At 41.7% G+C, this 24,434-nt stretch overlaps 1 protein-coding gene across 1 annotated transcript; it reads right to left on the bottom strand.

Moving 5' to 3' along the window:
* LOC311239007 (uncharacterized protein) lies at nucleotides 1-22,372 on the bottom strand. Its single transcript, XM_084327229.1, has 2 exons — nucleotides 21,992-22,372; nucleotides 1-2,197 (listed from the first exon to the last, which is right to left on the bottom strand). The coding sequence occupies exons 1-2, from the start codon at nucleotides 22,281-22,283 to the stop codon at nucleotides 1,218-1,220; spliced, it is 1,272 nt and encodes a 423-aa protein (XP_084183355.1). The 5' UTR covers nucleotides 22,284-22,372; the 3' UTR covers nucleotides 1-1,217.
* Between the last annotated feature and the right edge of the window lie 2,062 nt (nucleotides 22,373-24,434).

Here is a 24,434-nt window from a genome sequence, read left to right as displayed (position 1 = left end):
AGTCTGTCATTACAAGAAAAGCAGCTACATAAAAATGGGCCAATGCTCTTACAAACTGGACAATACCACTGATAAGGATTAAAGGCAGAACAGATAAGGCAGAAATGTAATTGTTATAATCTTTCCTTTAAAAGGATTGGAAACCTACCAAACTTAGACATAACTGCAGTTATTTATATATGTACATTTTTATTTGAAATAAATGTCAATTCCTACAAAAGCCTTTCTCTGATTGCAACAAACAAGAGGACCACATGTAAGCAATAGAATGAGGGAGAAAACACTCGGGCTTAGTGCTGTATCTTTTAAAAAATAAGTCTCGACAGTTGAGTTCAGCGATATAGAAGAAATCAATAGCATGATAATCACAAGGACTTTTTTTTCTTCATCACTACAGTATATATACCATCACATCTGCTCACGTACGTGAACTCCCGGGTTATATAATAATCCAGTTGATTGTAATCTCATGGTAATGTAAAGTGTGACATAAAATCCTTTGACATCAGCAGGTCACTTCTTCATGTGTTCTACCCAGGTATCCTTGCTAGTGTCCTTTTTTATGCTGTGCTCTGTCGTTGACAAAAACTGTATAAATAAAATTATTAAAAGGGCTCTCAGTGATTGGCCTTACTCCTGATTCCTTGGAGATCATTATAACCAAGCGAACTAGGACTAAATTGAACGGTATTCTATCTTTTGAAGGCCATCCTCTGTATTTGATGCTCTGCAAAGCTCATTTAGTGATTGATAGTATTGATAGTTTTTGATGCCTCGATGCTCTACTGAGCGATTGAGAAGGTCCTTTGTTCCTGCTGCGGTTAAATTCTTTAATGAACACCGCTAGCTCTGTGTTGAGAGGCTCTCTTCTTCTCTTCTTTTTACGGTGTTATGTAACTTGTACTGTAATGTTATTGTTTCTTGTTTGTGTATTTGTATTCGCTCTGGTGGCAAACCATGTTTCCACCAGAATAAGAATAAGAATAAGAATAAAACCATACCATAAAACCAAAACTGCAATTTTCAAATGACATATTTCAGATCAAATTTTGTGAGACATTTTAGTCCACATGTTATTTGGCATGATCAATTTAGACAATATAATTAGATTTTCACCACACATCTCGATATGATCGCACTGAAAAACGCAATGGTATCCCACTACGACAGTATATCACTAAGAACAATATGTAATCCCGGGGGCACCGATGTCGGGGCTATCTTCCTCTCAAGTGAATCTCCTGGTGTATTTTGAGGTTCCCCAGGACCGTGAAGCTCTTCCCACACATCTGACAACTGTACGGCTTCAGTCCGCTGTGGAAGCGCTCGTGTCTCAAGCAGTTGTCCTGCCGCGAGAACATCTTCCCGCAGATCTTGCAGCTGAACGGCCTCTCTCCCGTGTGCACGCTCTGGTGCGTCTTCAGTCGCGTCTTCTGCGTGAAGGACTTGCCGCACTCCAGACACCTGAACGGCTTCACGGCCCCGTGGCTGAACTGGTGCACCTCCAGCTGACTGAAGCGGGGGAAACCCTTCCCGCACACGGGGCAGGTGAACAGCTTCTGGTTGATCCCGGCTCTCCAGACGTTCAGCGGCCTCTTGGCCTTCAGCCGGTTCCTGTTGAGGACGTGGTCCTCGCCGAACATGCCCTCCCTGGCTCTCTGTGTGTGGTGGGAGGGTCCCGCCTGCTGCGGCCTCGGCTGTAGCCCGTGGTCGTGGTCCGTCGGGTGGATCACGTATCGAAGGGGCTCCGACGTGCCGTCTTCCATGCACAGCGGTTGCATCTGAGGCTCCACTTTGATCGTCGCGCCGAAGGCATCGCAGATGTCTTTCCCGTCGGTCGAGAGAGGGTCGCAGGGGCCGACTGTACCGCTTTGAGGGTGATAATCTACCACCGCGCGAGAGGAGAAGATCTGTAAGCACTGTTGTATCGCGTGTTCCGGTTCAACGGAAGCGTCCTCACACATGCCGTGACCAGAAGGCCAGATCGGGCCGTCTCGCTTCTCGATTTCAGAGTCCACACTGTTGGTTATTCCCAATTGATCTATTGTTTCTTGGGTAGCAAGCTTGTCGACTGGCTCACATTTTACGGGCGGCCCGAGGTCCCTCCTCTCCTCGGCGTGGACCCCGGTTTCAAAGAGTGAACAGACACTCTTGGAGTCCATGTACATGGCACATGCTTCCGGATCCTCTTGATCAGCTGCAGTAACAAGAACAACAACAACAAGATTACAGGTAGAAATGTCACCCAAAATATTGCAGACTGTAAAGCCTCAGTTATTCTGAGCAAGTACGGACAAAAGAAAGAGTTAATAATCAGGGCATAAATATCATGTAGGGCTGTACCGAATGCTTCGATCATAATGTTGACATTCGAATTCTAAATCAACATTTGTTTTTTTATTTTTTAATAAACTTTTTTTTCTATTCAATCTGTTTAAACCAATGGGGGTTTTCTTCACAGTTGCAGTTAAAGATTAGGCTACACTAATATTATACTATAAGACGTCACCATCACTTTCATACCAACCGTGCCCTTATTGGATTATTTATGTTGACGAAACTGATGAGTTATATTCATTAAAGAAAGTTGATTTAATAAAAGAAAAATACTAATTTAATCAGATGAATCACTTTATTCAAATTGAGGATTTAGTTTATTAAAAAAAAAACATTTTTTTTTGTAAGTAATTTTTTTATAGACATTCGAAGCTTCGTTCGAATACTTCAATCGAAGCTTCGAATGTTCAAAAATGACATTCGGTACAGCCCTACACACATGGAACCACAAAGCTAACGGGCAAATGCACTGGTCAACCTGGGTTCCTAAGGGCTCCCAGAAAAATTGGGCATAGTTTAATTGCACTATTTCATTCACTAAAGGCTAACCCAATGAGAGAATATGAGTGACTATTCAGGTCATAGGTGTCACCTTCTACTGTTATTTATTTCCTAGTCAGTATAACGTTAGACAGCCATGTTATTCTGCAGTGAGTGACTATTCAGGTCATAGGTGTCACTTTCTAGTAGTATTTATTTCCTACAGTCAGTATAACGTTAGAGACAGCCATGCAACTACTGCCCTGTTTCTATTCTTACCTCCATCTCAAAAGTCATGGAATTTTTTTTATACGAACAGGTAGAAAAGTACCTCGCTGAAAAAAATCTAATCTACGAATTCCAATCTGGCTTCAGAACATCCCACTCCACTGACACATGCCTTCTCTATTTGAACGACCAGATCAAACAAGAGGTGGACGCAGGCAAATACTGCAGCATGGTCATGCTGGACCTACAAAAGGCCTTCGACACTGTCAATCACTCCATTCTGATTGACAAGCTAAAAGCAATTGCTTTTAGCTTGTCAATCAGTGAGCTGGACGCAATCCTACCTGGAGGGGAGCGAACAGATGGTGGAGGTAAACGGTACCCTATCCCCCCCCCCCCTCACAGTGAGCTGTGGTGTTCCACAAGGAAGCATACTAGGACCGTTACTGTTCCTAATTTATGCAAATGACATGTCGTCAGCTTGTGACTGCAACTTGTTCCTGTTCGCGGACGACTCAGCCCTGCTGGTCTCTGATAAGAACAAGTTACAGGTTGAAAAAACCCTCAGCTCAGAACTCGGCAGAATCTGCACCTGGCTCGCTGATAACAAACTATCATTATACCTAAAACAGAGTCAATTCTCTTCGGTTCAAATAACAAACTCACCAAGACCGACGGCTTCTCAGTTACAGTGGGTGACAAATATTGTCACAAGGAAAGATGAAATTACTAGGGCTGTCTTAAATACTTCGAAGCTTCGTTCGATGGCACAAGCTTCGAACATTAAAAAAAAAATCGAAGTTAAAAAAAACAAATAAAAAAAAAAAACATTTTTTTTCAATTTTTTATTTTTTATTTTTACTTTGTGTGTGTGTGTGTGTGTGTGTCTGTGTGTGTGTGTGTCTGTGTCTGTGTGTGTGTGTGTGTGTGTGCATGGGGCCATTGGGTGGGGCCGGGGGACAAATACACTGGAGGAAAGGAACCCAGCTCAGCACTGCCCAAATTATATCATCACTATTGCCTGTTTGAAGGATATCATCCTCAAACACATACACCACCTACACGCCTATTCTCAGTCCTTGCCCCACAATGGTGGAATGAACTACCCACCCCAGTTAGGACAGCCGAATCCCATCCAATCTTTCGCCGTCGACTAAAGACGCACTTCTTCAACCATTATCTGAAAAAAAAAAAAAAAGAAAAAAAAAAACTAACCTACACTGTAACACGCAACACTTTGATGAATATTGTTACTCAGCTGATAGAGTTGTATCCTTCCTGATGACCTGTCGTACAGAACTTGTAAGTCGCTTTGGATAAAAGTGTCAGCTAAATGACATGTAAATGTGAATGTAAATGCCTTGTAGAATTCCACACATAAGAAAGAAAGATACTGGGATGAATAAACAAAATAGGAAATAAAATGTAGAAATGCATGCAATACATAAATAAATATGAATCTCCATATATGAAATAGAACATTTAGATAAGGTGCTACGGAGATGTTTTGGTGAGTTCTTTGTTTTTTTGTGGAAGTAGCCCTTCTTAAAAATGCATGAACATTCACTGATAATTGGTCTGTAGTGGAGTCTACAAGGTCTACATTGCCGGACCATGTAGAATCCGGACCTTGTAGACTGACATAATTCTGTGCATAGTTTAGTCTACACAGGCCATATTTCAAATAATCAAAATCTTACTTCATTCATCTTAAACATTCTTGATTTGGGGGATTGGTAGTTCCCATGAAATCTGAAGTTGTTCAAACGACAACAGCGATCCACCTTGAATTAAATCACACAGCCGTGTTGGCTGCGTCACAGTCACGAAAGGGGCTACTTAATTCATTAATCCAATCCACTTTATTTATAGAGCACATTTAAAAACAACAAAGTTTACCAAAGTGCTGTACAAGTCCCACAACATAAGATAATAAAAAAAATATATATATATATATTAAAAAAAAAAATAAAAAATTCTTTTAATTCGAAGCTTCGAATTAAAATCGAAGCTCGGCCCCGAAGCTTCGATTGCCAAAAAAAATCGAAGGTCAGCCCTAGAAATTGCATACCTGGGTTCCATCCTAGAGGCAAATCTTTCCTGTGACAAAATGGCATCCAATGCAATCAAAAAAGTCAACCAACGAACTAGATTCTTGTACCGGATCTCCTCTCTGGTAAACAAGAATACTCTGAAGACTGGCTAAACACGTTTCGCAATTATGCCACATCAATGTGGAACGCCCTACCCACAGCTGTAAAGGAATGTGAATCACTACCCACCTTCAAAACCACTCTCAAAGAGCACCTACGGGAGACTGCAATTCGAAACTGGCCCCTGTAAATGTCCTAACCCAACCGCGTCTATACTTCCCACAAGCAAGTTGTCCTTCCACGTTCCCGCTCTGATTGGCCATGCACGTTTCTGGTCATGTGACATGTGCGCCCAATCACATGACCAGAAACGTCAGTGGCCAATCAGATCGTGCAAAAGGACAACTTGCTTGTGGGAAGTCAAGTCAATTTTATTTATATAGCACATTTCCAGGCAGCGGCAGCTGGCACCAAAGTGCTTCACAGGCAGGTTGATAAAAACAAAATAATGTGATGCAAGATATAAGATTAAAAACATAATAAAGCAATGAAAGTAATAAAAACAAAATAATATGATGCAAGATATAAGATTAAAAACATAGTAAAGCAATGAAAGTAATAAAAACAGGTAGGACACAGTAAAACAAAGAGGATAGAAGGGCCAGGGGTCTAGTGGTGATTAAGTGGGGGGGAAGGCCAAGGAGAACAGGTAGGTTTTTAAAAGTGATTTAAAAGCCTGCACGGTCTGGGCGGTCCGTGCGCTGAGGGGGAGGCTGTTCCACAGTCTAGGCGCTGCGGTGGAGAAAGCTCTGTCTCCCCTAGTCTTGAGCCTAATTCTAGGCACCACCAGTAGCAGCTGGTCAGCTGATCTGAGGGATCGGTGGGGGGTGTGGCGGTGCAGGAGTTCGGACCGATAGGGAGATCCTAAAGCGGACAGGAAGCCAGTGGAGCGAGGCCAAAACTGGGCTGATATGTTTATGTTTTTTTGTTTTGGTGAGGAGGCGCGCGGCTGCGTTCTGCACCAGTTGTAGGCGGCGAAGCAAGGATTTGTCGATGCCCGTGTAAAGGGCATTGCAGTAGTCGAGGCGAGTGGTGACAAAGGCATGTATCACTGTCTCTAGGTTACTTTGGGAGAGGTATGCCTTTGTCTTCGCCAGGAGTCTAAGGTGGTAAAAACTGTTTTTAACTACGGCGCTGACCTGTTTGTCAAATTTAAAATTGCTGTCGAAGATGACCCCGAGGTTCCTGACAGAGGTGGAGAGGTTTGGACCCAGGGGGCGTAAACACTTAAGGTAACTAACTTGCATTCACGACGCCCACGTGACCGCGCGCTAGCACGCCCCCTTATCCACGCCTGCCGCTCTGTGTCTTGCAGCGCGCGGCAGAGCGGCAGAGGTCCCTGTGGCGTCTATGCCAAATAGGGCTGCAACTAATGACTAATTTGGTAGTCGACTAATCTGCCGATTATTTTTTCGATTAGTCGACTAATCGAAAACCAATGTAAACAACAACAACAACAAAACAAAAAAAAAGGATTTTTTTTTTTTTTAATTATCTATCTTTGTGAAAGTGGCTTCTCAGCTCTGGTCCAGCTGAAGACAGAGCAGAGGAACAGATTGGACATTGAGCATGACCTCAGAGTTGCTTGTCTACCATCACCCCAGACTTTGAGACTCTTGTCAGGACCAAACAACAACATCATAACATGATGATCCCATAGCAAATTAAAATAATGACTCATGAAACATTTGAATTTGGATCTTTAAGCCACTTTAAATGAAAATGTATTTGAAGAACAATACAGCAATCACTCATAACAAGATAAATAAATTAAATAATACAAATTAAAGTGGAAGTGTACTTTAAATAACTTTTGTTTGCTGTGTGTGAGAGGAGTCCGTGTGTGTGTGTGTGTATGTGTGTGTGTCTTACTCTGATCGCTGTGTGAGTGAGAGGAGTGTGTGTACTGTGTAATTTGTGTGTGTGTCTTACTCTGATCGCTGTGTGAGTGAGAGGTGTGTACTGTGTAATTTGTGTATGTGTGTGTGTCTTACTCTGATCGCTGTGTGTGAGTGAGAGGAGTGTGAATGTGTGTGTGTCTTACTCTGATCGCTGTGTGTGAGAGAGAGGAGTGTGAATGTGTGTGTGTCTTACTCTGATCGCTGTGTGTGAGTGAGAGGAGTGTGTATGTGTGTGTGTGTCTTACTCTGATCGCTGTGTGTGAGTGAGAGGAGTGTGTATGTGTGTGTCTTACTCTGATCGCTGTGTGTGAGTGAGAGGAGTGCGTGTGTAATGTATTGTGTGTCTAGTCTGATCATCATCTCCTGCAGGGGAACAATGTTTTCAATGTCCAAAATTTGCTATGGGATCATCATGTTATGATGTTGTCTGGAACCCTGAGAAGCCACTCTCACAAAGATAGGTAGTGCACAAAAAAAAAAAAAAATTAAATAAAGTTTTTTTTTTTTTTTTTTTTTTTAATGACTAATCGACGCAACAATTTCTCGTCAACGATTTTTTATAATCGACGTCGTCGATTATGTCGACTAATCGTTGCAGCCCTAATGCCAAATACAACGCAGTTCGGTTTCCGGGTTCCTCTGATTGGCCACTAAGCCCATGTGACCGCGGCTAGCACGTCCCCATTATCGCCCGCTGCTGCGCTGTGAAGCGAAAGAGCCAGCGAGGCGACACGAGGCGGTGGTTTCAGCAGCAGCGGCCGTCTTCTTCCGAGGCGGCTCGTTCTTATTAATCCCTAATGTCATGTATGTTGTGTATGTCATAAATGTCGATATGAATTGAAAATGGGGGACCCTGATGTAAACGAGACGAAAGTCTCTCTCTGGTCTGCATCCCCTTAACAATTTTCATTCATTCATTTCTCCCCCACTACTCCCAAAAGTAACACTAAATAGATAAAGTACAACAACGCCAGACTCAAGAAACTGTGTTCCCATTGGATGTGTTCTCATAAACAATGTTTGTTTACACTGCACACGACACTCGAGGCTGCATGGGTGTAATCTCTCCTCTAGCTATATCAAAGAGGTTGCGTTCAGGAATCGACGTTGTGATGTCCTACGGATCTTCCTCTCTAAAAGCCCCACGCAATACAGCATGTCTTGAATGTTCAGGCAGGAATTCACCGCAAGAAAATGTGTTGCTAATCTTTGTTCAGTACAATATGATTGGAAAAATAAGCAACATCTGGAATGAATAAAGTGATATTTTTTTTTAACTGTCAAGGGTACCAGCGTCTTTTTATCCAGTAGCGCGACTAATATCCATATCAGTTACATCATCCAAGGTATTGTTACTCAATGTTTGTGAGCGTGGTTTGGAGATATTCACAGTAATTGTTAATTCAGTAAAGTAGTCAGATCTACTCTTTATTGAAGGTACTGATATGATATGATTCTACGATTAATACTACAAATGTAATGGTCCTCAATGAGTATAACAATTACACAAAACATTTGCTTTATATCAGCCTTTCTGAAAGAAGAAATGGTTTCTTTATACATAATCCTATATATATATAATTTGAAATAAAAAAATACCATGTTCCTTAGTCCTGTATTATGATCAAACAATTACACAAAAATGAATCCTATATAGACTCATATGCCAAAACATTCAGAAATACCCAAATGATGAGTTTTTTTTTATGACATGCACAACTACAAGCTTTTAAGAACACTGACATAACCGCTGAATATCACTGAAATCCAAGTTAATGTATATCTTAGACGTTCTTTGTTTCATCGTACAAACAGCCAAAGCTGTCATGTATGTTGTGTATGTCATAAATGTCGATATAAATTGAAAATGGGGGACCCTGATGTAAACAAGACAAACGTCTTTCTCTGGTCTGCATCCCCTTAACAATTGTGTGTATTGCGCCAAAGGGAACACAGTTTCTTGAGTCTGGCGTTGTTGTACTTTATCTATTTAGTGTTACTTTTGGGAGTAGTGGGGGAGAAATGAATGAATGAAAATTGTTAAGGGGATGCAGACCAGAGAAAGACTTTCGTCTTGTTTACATCAGGGTCCCCCATTTTCAATTCATCAACATTTATGACATACACAACATACATGACATTAGGGAATGGGATTAATAAGAACGAGCCGCCTCGGAAGAAGACGGCCGCTGCTGCTGAAACCACCACCACCGCCTCGCGTCGTCTCGCTGGCTCTTCCGCTTCACAGCAAGGCAGCGGGCGATAAGGGGGGCGTGCTAGCCGCGGTCACGTGGGCTTAGTGGCCAATCAGAGGAACCCGGAAACCGAACTGCGTTGTATTTGGCATAGACGCGTCCCTGTGTGTTCTCGCCTTCCTCAATTTATACGCATGGAAGTATTGACTACGCCGTAACGAATCATTAAAAATATATACCGTTAACTGGAATATGTTGTGCCTTTACACATATGTTGGATTATGTAATTGGTTTGTCATGACAACACTGTGTGTTGTTGTAGCCACAGGGTAAATCGCGATTTTTTTATTTGTTTGTCATGACAAACCAATTACATAATCCAACATATGTGTAAAGGCACAACATATTCCAGTTAAAGGTATCTTTTTTTAATGATTCGTTACGGCGCAATCAATACTTCCATGCATTCGGGACCTCCATGTTTTGGGGGTATTCATCAGACAAATCGGATCCGGGATTCGGCTCCCATCAGTCGGGCAAGAACTGCGGGTTTTCAGCCTCTCTCCTCTCTCCTGGAGCTTAAGGGGGAGCTTAGTATTCCTGCCTCTGAGGAGGTGGCTACAACAACACACAGTGACTACATGCAGTCACTGTGTGTTGTTGTAGCCACCGGGTAAATCGCGATTTTTTTATTTGTTTGTCATGACAAAAAGCAGGGTAGCCGGACCAGCGCTCACAGGTTCAATGTTTTTTAATGGCAGCCTGAATAAAAAGCAGACATGTTTCGGACAATGTCCTTCTTCAGTGAAATGGCTAGCACTGGAAATACATTCAAGGTGATAGTTAAATACACCTGGCAGGTAATTACAAGACATGACACGGCAGGAAATGACATCACAACGCAGGTGTGCCTGTGCAATATGACCAAATGAATGACCTATCAAAATAGAGTCCAATCATAAATTATACATATACATATATATAGATATATCTAATATCAAACACCAATCTATATTATAAACAATACAATACAAAACAAAACAAAATTACCAGAAACTTGATAACATATAACATGCCCATTAATTTATAGGGCTAATTGAGCCACTTTACGTATTTAATTAATTCATTTCAAATTATACATTGGGCATCTTTGTGAAGCATGCCTCTAGTTTAGCAACAAACAACAACTTTAATAAAACCAGAAATAACACTGTAGGAGTAAGGAGGTTAGAGGAAACAGGTTAAAACGTTCTCTTCATTCATTCCTCTAGGTTCAATGCAATTGAACAGGTGGATATAATAACATTCACGTTGCAACAGCAACTTGTGTCTGTCTCCACCTCACGCTGGCCTGAGTACTAAGGGTTTTAATTTAGTATTAAGGGTTTGCGGATTTTCTTTTAACATTAGTTAACTGTATGAGTTGTCAGGTTAGGTGTTTTTATAAAAAGAAATTATAATGTGTCCTGTCAGTGTACATGTCCATTTGTGTTTCTGTGCCTTTTTATGTTCCATGTATGGACCACAATGGAAACAAGCCTTGGCTTTATTGTGTTTTATCCATTTTTGACCTGCGTTATTGACACTGTTATTGTCTTGTCTTTTAAAATGTTTTTTTTTTTTTTTTTTCAAACTCAACGCAGATTGAAATACGTGGGGCAGAACGAGAAGACCAGTTAGCTCCCGAGGCGAGCAGGGCTATGGAGGGGAATGACCCACCGACCAGCAGTGACACGGAGGATAATGATACGCCGGACGGCGACGGAGAACAAACAGGCGGAGCGGGCCTGGACCTCATACTGAAAGAATTGAGAGAGTTCAGGAAAGACAACAGCCAGCAGCTGAAGAGGATTCGGGAAGAAATAAAGAAAACTAACACTAGAATCGAGATGGCGGAAGAGAGAATAGAGACGGCTGAGACACGGATACAAGCGGCGGAGGGGGCGGTATCTGAACTGTTGTCACTCCAGATACAAATGCACGCTAAACTGACTGACTTGGAGGGTCGCTCCAGGCGTGAAAACATTAGAATCCACGGAGAGGGAGCAGAAGACGGAACTCCGTTAATGGTTTCCTATGTAGAAAGCCTGTTTAGAGAACACCTGGAGCTCCCGGCCACGTTCGAAATACGAGTTGAAAGAGCGCACCGCGCCATGATGCAGAAGCCGCCACCAGAAGCGTCTCCAAGGTCCATAGTAGTCAAACTGGCCAGCTACAGGATGAAAGAAGAAATACTGAAACAGGCATGGCAGAAGCGGGGATTTCAACTTTTCGGGAGAAGGGTAAACCTCGACCATGACTATGCCCCCGATGTCTTGACAAGGCGAAGGGAATACGGCGAGGCGAAATCGGTGCTGAAGGAGAAGAATATTCGTTTTCAAACTCCGTTCCCGGCCAGGCTGAGAGTTTTCTGCCAGGAGGGGACGGTGCTATATGGATCAGCGGTGGATGCGACCAGCGACATGGCCAAGAGGGGGCTCCAAGTGACCGTCATCAAACAACCAGCGTCTCTGTTGGAGCAGGTCCAGCGCCTATCGTGGAGCACAAGCAAGAAAACGGGGAACAAAGAAGCTGCTGACGGGAGGGGAAACTACAAAGATAAACTCCAGGCTTTCAGGCGTTAGGACCAGGACTCAGAGTGACTGTAAGTAGAATGGAAAGTGATGGAAATTGACGTTTATCTGGTGAGCCCACCGAAGAGAGATTGAGTTTCAATATATTTTAAAAACTCCGAGCCCAGCCTAGGACATTCGGGACAGACTGTGAATAATTACTGCAAATGAGAAGAGTACTCTGTGGGCAATAACTAACGAATATACATGTGTGGTCGGGGCTGTTTCCTTAGCCTGCACATAACCTAATGGACAGCAGCATGGACTGGAAAATGCTGACAAGTGAAGGCCCTCTCCCACCAATAGGGGGGAGAGGTTATCCCTCAAAGCCCTCTTACAGTCGGGGCTCAATTAGGGTCATAAGGAAGACCCCACAAATGGAAGTCATTTTTGTTGTTAATGTTTGTATTATGATTTTGCTCATTTTCGTTTTTTTGGTGGCTGCTGTTCTTTGCAGCCCCAGGGGGGTTAACTTAGATAAAGTGAGTTCACTATTGATAATTGTGTTTAATTCTATTGGACAATATGCAAGCAGTTAAAATTGTAACGTATAATGTGCACGGTTTACTCAATCCAATCAAAAGAAGCAAGATATTAACTAAATTGAAAAGAGATAAAGTGGAAGTGGCTTTTTTGCAGGAAACGCATCTTACAGACATAGAGCATGCAAAACTGAAGAGAATGGGTTTTAAATACCAGTTTTCTTCCTCATATCCGGCGGGCCACAGGAGGGGAGTGGCGATACTAATTTCCAGCAAACTTTGTTTTGAACTCACATTTGAAAAGAAAGATACGGAGGGGAGATATGTTTTGATAAGAGGAAATTTGGGCGGGACATTGATAACTTTACTAAACATTTATGCCCCACCTAACTCGAAATGGGAATTTTATAGGATTCTATTTGATTTGATAATAGCAGAGACTCAGGGGGTCCTGATTTGCGGGGGGGACTTCAACATTAGATTAAATCCTAATCTTGATACATCCAAAACACGCATAACTCAGCCAAAACTGACAAACAAGAAAATAAATACCGCAATGAAGGATATTGGGTTAATAGACGTTTGGAGAGAGTTGAATCCACAAAGGAGGGACTACACATTTTTCTCCAACCCACATTCGATGTACTCAAGGATTGATTACTTCTTTGCTTTTGGTAAAGACTTACACATGATTGGTGACTGTGAAATAGGCACTATGGACCTCTCGGATCACAGCCCTGTCTATTTAAAAATGAATCTAGTACAGGATCAGAGAAATACTCTGTGGAGATTAAATACCCTCGTCCTGAATCATATGAAGGATCAAATTGAGGTGGATATTAGAGAGTACTTGGAACAGAATGACAATGGAGAGGTTTCCCCTCCGATACTGTGGGATGCATGTAAAGCAGTTCTGCGGGGTAAAATAATTGGATACAGTGCTCATTTAAAGAGGTCTCGGCAAAAAAAAAATGACGATTTACAATCAGAATTAAAACAATTGGAACGAAACCATAAAGACACAGTAGACCGGATAATTAGAGAACAAATAAATAAGAAAAAGAATGAAATAAATGAGATTTATACAGAAGATATTCAAAGAAAGTTGATATTTACAAAACAGAAATACTATGAAGGGGGGGCAAAAGCAAGTAAACTGTTGGCGTATAAATTGAGAAAACAACAGGCGGAGAATTCAATTCATAAAATTAAAGACCCTCTGACTAACCTTATGCAACACAAACTAAGTGATATACAAAACTGTTTCGAAACATTTTTTAAGAAATTATATTCCCAACCCCAATTTGACAAAACAAAGATGGAGGAGTTCTTTAAGACAATTCATCTTCCAAAAATTACCAGTGAACAGAGTAATCAGCTCGCAATTGAAATATCGGAGGAAGAAATTAGTGCGGCCATAGCTCATCTCAAACCAGGTAAAGCCCCGGGACCTGACGGATTTCCTTCAGAGTGGTACAGATTAATGAAAGATTCGCTGATGCCGGTGCTGAAATCCACCTTTAATTGGGTCCTTCAGGAGAGTAAAATACCCCCCTCCTGGAGGGAAGCGGTAATCTCACTGATTCCAAAAGAGGGAAAGGATACATCTGAGTGTGGTTCATTCAGGCCGATAAGTGTTCTCAACCAAGATTATAAGCTCTTTACGCATATACTGGCAAAGCGAATAGAGGGACTTTTACCACAAATCATCAGCCTAGATCAGACAGGTTTTGTTCGCGAAAGACAAACGCAAGACAACATCAGACGGACCTTACATGTAATTAATCATATAAAAGAGCATAATCTAGAGGCAGTGTTGGTGGGGCTGGACGCCGAAAAAGCCTTTGACTGTGTGAATTGGTCATTTTTATACAGGGTTTTGGATACATTTGGCTTCCATAGCAGTTTTATTAAAACAATACAGGCTCTTTATGATAAACCAAGAGCAAGAATTAAGATAAATGGGACAGTGTCTAGTTCCTTCGGACTAGAACGCGGGACTAGGCAAGGTTGCCCAATTAGTCCTTTATTGTTCGCAATTTTTATTGAACCCCTGAGTCAGTGGATTATACAGAATACAAATATTAAAGGGATAGATATGAAGGGGGGGGAACAAAAAATTTCCTTATTTGCGGACGATGTATTAGTGTATTTATCAAGCCCAGAACATTCACTTAAACAGTTATTTTTGCTCTTAGAACAATATGGGTCATTCTCAGGGTATAAATTGAATGTAACGAAAACGCAAATTCTTAGTTTTAAATATAGCCCTTCAAGAAATATAAAGACGAAATTTAAATTACAATGGGAAGCAGAATCCATGAGATATTTGGGAGTAAATATACCAAAAGATTTGTCAAATTTGTTCACCATTAACTTCCTCCCCCTGAATCAAAAGATTAAAGAAGACATAAGGAGATGGGATGCAATACCTCTTCTGAATTTTGGATCGCGAATTGAATCGGTAAAAATGAATATTTTGCCGAGATTACTCTATCTGTTCCAGGCCCTCCCTCTAGACCTACCTGACCAAAAATTTCAGGAATGGGATAAACTTATTTCAAGGTACATCTGGCAAGGGCGGAGACCTAGAATTAGATACAAGAGTCTACAACTAGCAAAGAGCAGGGGAGGGGTTGCACTTCCATGTTTGAAGGACTATTATATTGCAGCTCAATTAAGACCAATGACGTGTTGGTGTAGTCCAGAATATTTTGCCAGGTGGAAGGAGATTGAGATGGCGGTAACAGCAGAGTATCCAATTCAAGCTGCAATTGGGGATAAGGCTTTGATGAATGATTTAAGGGAGATGGGAAATCCATGGATTAGTTTACCACTTAAGTTGTGGAGTAAGGTAACAGCCCCAAAAAATTCAAAAGAAACCATAAAAGTTTTGAGATGGTGTGCGTATGACCCAGAGTTCGTACCCAAAAGAATGGACGTACAGTTTAAAGGGTGGGAGACTCTAGGCCTAACAGCATATTGTACCTTTTTACATCAGGGGTCAATGAAGAGCTTTCAAGATCTGAAGTTGCAGCATGGTTTGAAAAATGAAGATTTTTACAGATATCTTCAGGTTCGGCACCATATTGAGCAACTACTGAAGCAAAGTAAACAAACACTTTCTGAAAATATTTTATTAAAAGTCTTCAGAGGGGCTTATGTCTCGAACTCGAACCAAAAAACCACCTCAAGACTCTATAAGGGATTACAACAGACGAAAGGTAATTCATTGTATGTAAAACAGAAGTGGGAAAGGGAGGGAAACCTAAATATAACAGAAGAGGAATGGGAGGATTTATGTGAAATACAATGGAAAACATCAAGTTCACCAGTATGGAGAGAATTTTGTTGGAAATCCCTGATTAGGTTCTTTAGTACTCCAGCTCAAGGGAGCCACCATACCAAATCTTCCAACTGCTGGAGACAGTGTGGCCTCTCAGAGGCAAATCATTACCACATATTCTGGTCATGTCCCTTGCTGAAGCCTTTCTGGAGGGAGGTCCATACAATCTTTGAAAAAGTATTCCAGGGGGACATCCCATTTAAATTGGAAAGCCTATACTTCGGCGCCAGGCCATTAGAAAATGGGGATAGATATATATTTCAGATATTAAGTGCGGCCAGCAGGAAAGCCATCACTAGAAAGTGGTTAAAAACAGAAATTCCTACAGTGGATGATTGGATTGATATTATTTATGATATTTTTAAGATGGAAAGAATTACTTTTTCTTTTAGGTTGCAACAGGATAAGTTTAGGAAGAAATGGGAAAGATGGATAATGTACATTACACCGTTACGACCTTCATTTGTTTAAGGTGTATAGAAATGATCATTCGGGATAATTGTTAAGTGAAACTTGTGTAAATGGAGGAGAGTATCAGGAAGATGCACCCCAACATATTATTTGGTTATTTGTTTACTTTATGGTAAATGCAGATATATTGGAGAGGTACCATAACATATAATTTTGTCTTGTTGCGTTTTGTTATTTATTATTTTTTGTTATCGTTTTTGTTTGTCTAGAAAAAAAAGTATAGGATGTTATTGACTGTATGGGTCCTCACGCACATAATGATACTTCTGCACTGCAACTTTTAAGTTAAGTAATAATTATTAACAATTGATGCAATTTGTACAGCAGAAGGCGAAATCAAGATATTGTTTGTATGGACCATGGTGAAAATCAATAAAAAGATAATTTCAAAAAAAAAAAATGTTTTTTTTTTGTCATACGATTTGTGTCAAAATAAAGTATTCAATTCAATTCAATACTAACTCTAGTCCCATATATTTGAGATCGTTGACGGTATGTTTACACTTAGAGAAATGTCGAGCTACCGACGACTTGACAATGACATCTGAATTTCTCACAGCACATTTGTGTTCACTTATTCTTGATTTAAAGGCTCTCGTTGTTTTGCCCACATAAGAAAAATTACAAGGACATTTTAGCAAATACACCAGATTGGACGAATTACACGTAATCCGTCCTTTGACTGGGATATTCTTCCCCGTTTTAGGATGTGCGAAAAATTTATCTTTAATCATACCCTGGCACTGTACACAGGATTGGCAGGGAAAATTCCCATCTGGGATATTGGACATAAAATGAGAAGGTTTCTTTAAGGGCAAATCGGTTTTGACTAGGAGATTAGATAAATTCGCTTGTCTCTTGTAAAAATAGTTAGGCGAATGCTGAAACGCTGTCCCTATAAGAGGGTCGGTCTGCAGAATATGCCAATGTTTATTGACAATACTCCGTGTGTCTCTCGTGACCGTAACTCGTTCTTGCATTATTCCAGTTATCACACCCCAGCCTTGAAGAACAGTCTTCCTTATAGCCAAATACTTCGTTATAAGAGAATATGTGATACTGACGATACATTTATTGCACAAGCAAAGGTTCTCCGTGGCAGTTTCCACGAGAGAGGCTACAGTGCCGATTTGACACTCAAAGCCCTGAATAAAACCAAACATATCGATAGGGCCACGTTGTTCACCCCCAGAAAGAAAGAAGATAAAACAGACAAAGTATCTTTTGTGTCTACTTACAGCCCTATCACGAGAGACACACGGAGTATTGTCAATAAACATTGGCATATTCTGCAGACCGACACGGAGGAGGGCCATTTCAGTGCTGTGTCATGGTTTAAAGCCAGATTGGAATTTATCATGGATGTTGTTGTGTTCAAGGAATGATTGTAGCTGTATGTAGACTATGCGCTCTAGGATTTTTGATAAAAATGGTAATTGTGAGATGAGTCTAAAATTGGCAAAGACAGAGGGATCGAGGTTGGGCTTCTTTATCCGGGGCTGGACCACAGCATGCTTGAAGGCAGCCGGGACACATCCAGTGCTGAGGCAGGCGTTTAGTAGAGGTAATAATGCGAGGAGGACAGTAGATGGGAGGCCGAAGGTCTCTAGAGGCTTCCGTTAATGAAATGATTGATCTGGTTAAACAGACTATATGTTATTGTAATATGAACTACATAATATACTATAATAACACATTTCCGTTTGTTGGCAACGGTTGGTGGGTCATATCTTTATGAAATTAATGTGTTGATAAGATAAAAACTACCTACGTTTGTGAAAAGGGGCGTTGCTGCGGAACCAATCAAAACGCGTTACAACGTCAGGTGACTTGATTTCTCCCAATGACATTCCTCAAGCTCCGGAAACTAGGAAGTAAATTTGCGACTCGTCTGTTCTGTTGACAACACTGGATTTAGCTCTGCATCGGTAAGCTGAGCTCTCAATACTCATATACATTACTATTGAAATGCATTTTTACTTAACTCTACAGCATTATTCAAACGTGATAGGAAGTTATGAGTCATCAGCTGTTTATATGCATCCGTTTTGACTTCCGATTAAGGCGATTACACATTGGAAAATATTGTAGCCAGCTCACAGACTAACGTTACGTTAGCATTTTAACTTTCTCAGATAGCAATCTAACATTACGTTAGTGTAAATCAAACAACTCTAACCCAATACTAATAATAGTAACTTGTTTCACATTCTTGCTGTGTGTTACACTATGGTATAGCGGTATGTGTTGTTGCCTGTGACGTTGTACTGCTACATCTATTTATGAGATACCAGATTTGTAAATACAGTACTGTTTGTCACAAGACGTTGTCACAACAGTTACATATGTACAAAATATACTGTCTCATAAATATACTCTTCCAATATATAAATATACATATAAATATATTGTTTTAGATGCTGTTGTCACTATGAATTACAAATGGGGGGCCCTGATGTAAACAAGACAAACGTCTTTCTCTGGTCTGCAACCCCTTAACAATAGTTTGATATTGGATGGTCCCTGTGCTGTTGTTTACTGTCTATCTGTATGTCATGTATGTAATATGTTATGATGAATTGAAAATGGGGGACCCTGATGTAAACAAGATGAAAGTCTTTCTCTGGTCTGCATCCCATTAACAATTGTGTGTATTGAGCTGTACTGTACTGTACCCATTCTGCAATCTGTTAATATGATGAATAACGTTATCTATTGTAGTAACAATGTTCCAAAATGTATTGATTGTTTTTCTGTTTCCCCAGATGCTCAACCCTGGACCACACGACAGATATATTCTAGGCCTAATTAACCCTAGCCTGAGGGTTCTATAGTAATCAATCATGCAAGCTCAAAGATTGAGCTCTTGAGGTGACTGCTCTATATCAAGAACCATTATCAGAGTGGCAACTGCAGGACCTGTATTTCCCAAAACAATTAATATCATGATTGAATGAGAGGCCATGGTAAACAGCACAGTGAATAAACAATGTGCAGTCCCTTTATATATTGTTCTGGATAGAAGTGGGGCCAGGCTAATCTGCAAGAGCTCAACTTTTGAACAAGGATGGTCTCACATAAGCTGTCCGGGGACGACTCACACAGCTCTCTACTCTCTGGGCCCTGGACTGGACCCCCCTCCATTGTACTAGTTACACATTACACACATACAAATGACAATAACACTATGTAACAACCATCAAATGCACTCACAGCACACACATCCACACGCACACACTCACTATTAAACAAACAACTGACTGCAGCACCCACTTTAGAACACCTAAACACACTTTATATTTATTGGCAAAGAATTTGCACTACAACCCATACCTCATTACACCTTACTGTAAATTGTACCTCATCCCATTTCTGCATTGTACTGTATAGTATATTGTATTGTAACTCAGTTACTTTTCTACTCTGCATTGTACATTGTATGTATATATTGAACAATTGTCTACGTACTTGACTTCTATTTTATACTTATCTATTTTTATCTAGCACAATCTCTGGAGCAAAACAGAAAGAAGCATTTTATATAAAAGTATTCTGTACTTCTGTATGACAACTAATAAAGAAACTTGAACATCAAAAAATCAACATTCTGTTCTCTATGCCAGGCTAGATCTGACCTTGACTCATGTTACAGGATTAATACACACTTTATACACAAATTGCATATAGCATTCTCTTTGGTAGCATTCATTCTGTGTTTATTGTGTCATACCGGGGAATAATATTAATATTATTATGTCCTATTGGGGACATAATTTAAAATTCTGAGCAATTCAATGTTTTTTTTTATGGAGAGGACGTCTGACATTAATTGAAAACTGTATTAACAGATTGCAGAATGGGTACAATACAGTACAGCTCAATACACACAATTGTTAAGGGGATGCAGACCAGAGAAAGACTTTCATCTTGTTTACATCAGGGTCCCCCATTTTCAATTCATCATAACATATATGACATACATGACATACAGATACAGTAGGCCTACTGCTACATCTATACATTTAATTATGACATACCAGATTTGCAAATACAGTACTGTTTATGATACAAAGAGTCCAGAACAATTGCAGATGGGATGCAGACCAGAGAAAGACGTTTGTCTTGTTTACATCAGGGTCCCTCATTTGTAATTCATAGTGACAACAGCATCTAAAACAATATATTTATATGTATATTTATATATTGGAAGAGTATATTTATGAGACAGTATATTTGCAGTCCAGAGAAAGACGTTCGTGAGAGACCAACAAAGTGAGGTATGTAAAAACTTGGAATCAAATTGTGGTCGTAGATCTAACGTTAATATCACGTTAACAATCTAATGGCTAGAAAGCTCACCTGACGTCGATATGGCTTAATACAGTGCGAAATACAATCTTATAGTAAGAAACAAAACACAAGTTGAACATAGTTTTGAACGTTTTATTACAATAGTATTTAGGTCGGACCGTCGGATCTAACGTATCACGTTAACCATCTACCATCTAAAGCTCATCCGTGACGTCGTTATGGTTAATACAGTGCGAAATACAATCTTATATAGTAACAAAACAATACACAAATTGAACATCGTTTTGAACGTTTTATTACAATAGTATTTACTGTCATGTTGCGATGTATAATACAGCTAGCGTTCCAGTCAGATTATCCGTTCTTGTTGACAATTTTGGGGTCCGTACTTCCCGTTTCTGTATCCTGATTGGTTTATCAGCTAGAGGTGTCCCAAGATATGCATGAGCAAACATTGAATCTAAATGTAAGATTACGAACACCGATGACCAACAGACGGCTGGCCAACAAACGTATTTTGACTCAACATAATAACTAGATATTACACACAAAGAATTGTGTAGTCTGCCAACATGGATCAATCAAGTTCACTTTAGAGAGACTCGGCCTCCCATCTACAGGGTCAGGTACTTCCTTTAGGATGCGCGAGGGGAGTGCGTCTGAGGGGCAATTTGTTGGTCGCAGGTGTTTAATGGCATCAGAAAGGGAGGAGAGGGAGACCCGACCGGGGCAAACTGGTCAAAAACAGCAGGCAGTGGGTGGGGGGGGGAGGAGGGGAGGGCAAGGGGGCAGGGGGGAGAGAGATCTAAGGGCAGAGACTTTGCTGATGAAAAAGTGTTGGAAGCCTTCACATAGAGCTAATGAAGGTACGACAGAGGGAGTGGCACAGGGGTTGATGAGGGAGTTTAGGACTTTGAACAAGGCCTGGGGTTTATTTGAATTTGTTGTGACTAGGTTAGAAATGGAAGTATACAGGCAACCCAACCCCCTCCAATGTACAGTCACCCCCCCCCCCCCACCCAACATGTTTCTACCCCCTCAAATGTATATACTGTAGTGACTGTACATAATTCACAAGGAACTCGTTGGGAATGGTAGTTTTTTTTTTTTACTCATAAACAGTACTGTATATATTTGTAGATCTGGTATGTCATAAATGTCTGGATGTAACAGTACTGTCTGTCAGTATGTCATGTTATGATGAATTGAAAATGGGGGACCCTGATGTAAACAAGACGAAAGTCTTTCTCTGGTCTGCATCCCCTTAACAATTGTGTGTATTCAGCCGTACTGTATTGTACCTATTCTGCAATCTATTAATACAATTTTCAATCAATCAAATAAATTCTGCAGATCCTCAGACGAAATCGTATCTAATGGGTGTCTCCGCGGCCTAACGTTACACTGGGGGGGTCCTTGTTGACACGAACGAGGCTCAGAACCAACTGGGCTAATCGATCATATTAACTACTTACCAATATGGACGACGACCTGTCTCCCAAGTAGTGCATGTTGTTCATGTGTGTCGTCCGAGATTCGTGCTGTGATCGTTGCTTCTACGACTGCCTCTTGCGCTTTGCAGAGTTCATGCCCCATCACCTGTAAACTTCTCTTGAGTTCCTCAATCTCACTGTCTCTCCGACACATCTCCAGTTGGAGCACGATCGTCCCCTCGTCCACAAGCTTGGATATTTCTGCCACCGCGGCCTTAGCTAGGACATCCATTATTGCTGCTATTTGTGTACCGAAAGAAGGTGGGAGAGACATCTTGTCAAAGAACAGATCTTCAGATCCTGTAACGGATCGAGACGAGGCTTTTGTGTTGGCTGGGGCGAGCAGCTAGCCAGCTGCTTATTTTGTTTTATGTCCGGGTCCGGGAAATGGAAACCGGAAGCGATACAGCAGGTGAATACCGTAATCTTTCTAGTAAACGTGAAGGTGACAAAGTAAACACAACTCTTTGTAAATTCACTTTATTCACAGAAACCAGAAATGTTATGCAAACTTTATCCGACAACGAACATCAGCACTGTAAACCTGTTATTGTAAATCCACATTATATCCATATATTTACTGCCATGTTATGTATATTTTTATATAAGCTGAACATTTCCCATTTGACTGATTACATTTTTTACATTTAATTCATAGTTTGTTCATAGTTATTTTAGATTAGGTTTGTAATGTTAGTTGTTTGAAAGCTCAAGTAGTCACGTTTACAGTGCACAAAACACTACATCATATTTTCAGAAGTGGGCTATGTAGCCTGTATATAGCCCAAGGTAGACAATAGTTGCTAATGTATATGATTAAAAATCCTCAGTCAGAGTCAAAACGCTAAAAAAAATACAGCCTTTATACTACAATTACAAAAAATGAGTTTGTACAGTTTGTTTAAAAAAACATTCCCATTCAACAACACAGGCAGTGGAGTTTTCATTTTCGTCTCCTCATTGCCTAGAATGCTATAAGACATCATCATATCGTTCTAGCTCACTGTACTTCAAACCCCCGCTCCCTCTGTCTCTCCCTGTTCTCCTTCTTCCTCTCTCGCTTCATCGTCGCCATGGCAACAGCCTCATCAAAACACATGCTGATTGGACTGTTCCTTTTCTTCCCGTCTCTCAACCCCGCCTCGTCCCCGTCCCTCCTCTTCTCCCGCTCCCCTTCGCGGAGCGCCTGCCTCTCCTTCTCCATGCTCTCGCCCTCCCCGTCTTCCCCGCGCGTCCCCCGCTCTTCCCCCGCGCGGACGTTGTCCCGCCCCACTTTCTTCGCCTCTGTCTCCTTCTCTTTGCTCCTTTCTGGCTCCGCTGTGACTTTCGCTGAGTTCCCCCCCTCCCTGTGTGCGTCTCCCCACGCCCTCCCCTGCTGCTGCCGCAGACCCAGTGCGGTGATCCGGCAGTGCTGTGGCTTCGGCGGCACCACCGGCACTGTTTTGGCGTGGTACACTTTAGCGGACGCTCGTCTGGAGACCACGAGCGCTCTCCCTACCCCTGCACCGCTCCTCTGACCGCTGTCCCTCTCCTCGCGCTTGCCCTCCCTCGACTCTTTGACGTGGGTCTCTCTCGACCCCATCCCTCTTTTGTCCGCGCTCGGCGGCTCCTTCTCCCTGTCCCCTCTCTCCTGTCCCTGTGAATCCCTGTCCTCCCTGTCCCGCCGGCGGTCTGCCATCTTCTCTTCTACTTCCTTGGTGGCATCCTTCTCTCGGATCTCTCTATCTCCCCTCTCGCCTCCGCCGCCTAGTTTGCTCTCCTTTGCCAAATGTATATCTTTTATTTCAGAATCTCGCTGCATCTCTCTGTCCTTTTCTTCATTCAAAGGCGTTTTCACCTCCTCTGTCACGACCTCCAGGACTTCACTAAGAGCCTCCTTATCTACCTCCATAGTTTCACCTCCCATCTCCTCTTCTTCCTCCCTCAGCTCAACCACACCTCCTGTCGCATCTCTGTCCTCAGCAACACCTTCTGCAACCATCTCCTTCATGGCGTCTTCCCTCACGGCATCTTCCGTCATGGCGTCTTCCTTCACGACGTCTTCCTTCACGGCGTCTTCCTTCACGGCGTCTTCCTTAACGGCGTCTTCCTTCATGGCGTCTTCTTTCATGGCGTCTTCCTTCACAACGTCTTCCTTCATGGCGTCTTCCATCATGGTGTCTTCCTTCACGACGTCTTCCTTCACGACGTCTTCCTTCACGACGTCTTCCTTCACGGCGTCTTCCTTCACGGCGTCTTCCTTAATGGCGTCTTCCTTCATGGCGTCTTCTTTCATGGCGTCTTCCTTCACAACGTCTTCCTTCATGGCGTCTTCCTTCATGGCGTCTTCTTTCATGGCGTCTTCCTTCACAACGTCTTCCTTCATGGCGTCTTCCATCATGGCGTCTTCCTTCACGATGTCTTCCTTCATGGCGTCTTCCATCAT

Source organism: Notolepis coatsorum, assembly GCF_963971535.1.
Source record: "Notolepis coatsorum genome assembly, chromosome: 13".
NCBI classification, from domain to species: Eukaryota; Metazoa; Chordata; class Actinopteri; order Aulopiformes; family Paralepididae; genus Notolepis; species Notolepis coatsorum.
The sequence above is the reverse complement of the archived record's forward strand: the minus strand, read 5'-3'. Positions and strand labels throughout refer to the sequence as shown.

What these genes read in the sequence shown, in the direction of transcription:
- LOC311239007 (XM_084327229.1), bottom strand. Translation starts at nt 22,283, where the DNA reads ATGTCTCTCCCACCTTCTTTCGGTACACAAATAGCAGCAATAATGGAT. An exon ending in ACAGGTCGTCGTCCATATTG is followed by an intron (nt 2,198 to 21,991) that starts GTAAGTAGTTAA and finishes TTGTTACTGCAG; the next exon opens with CTGATCAAGAGGATCCGGAA.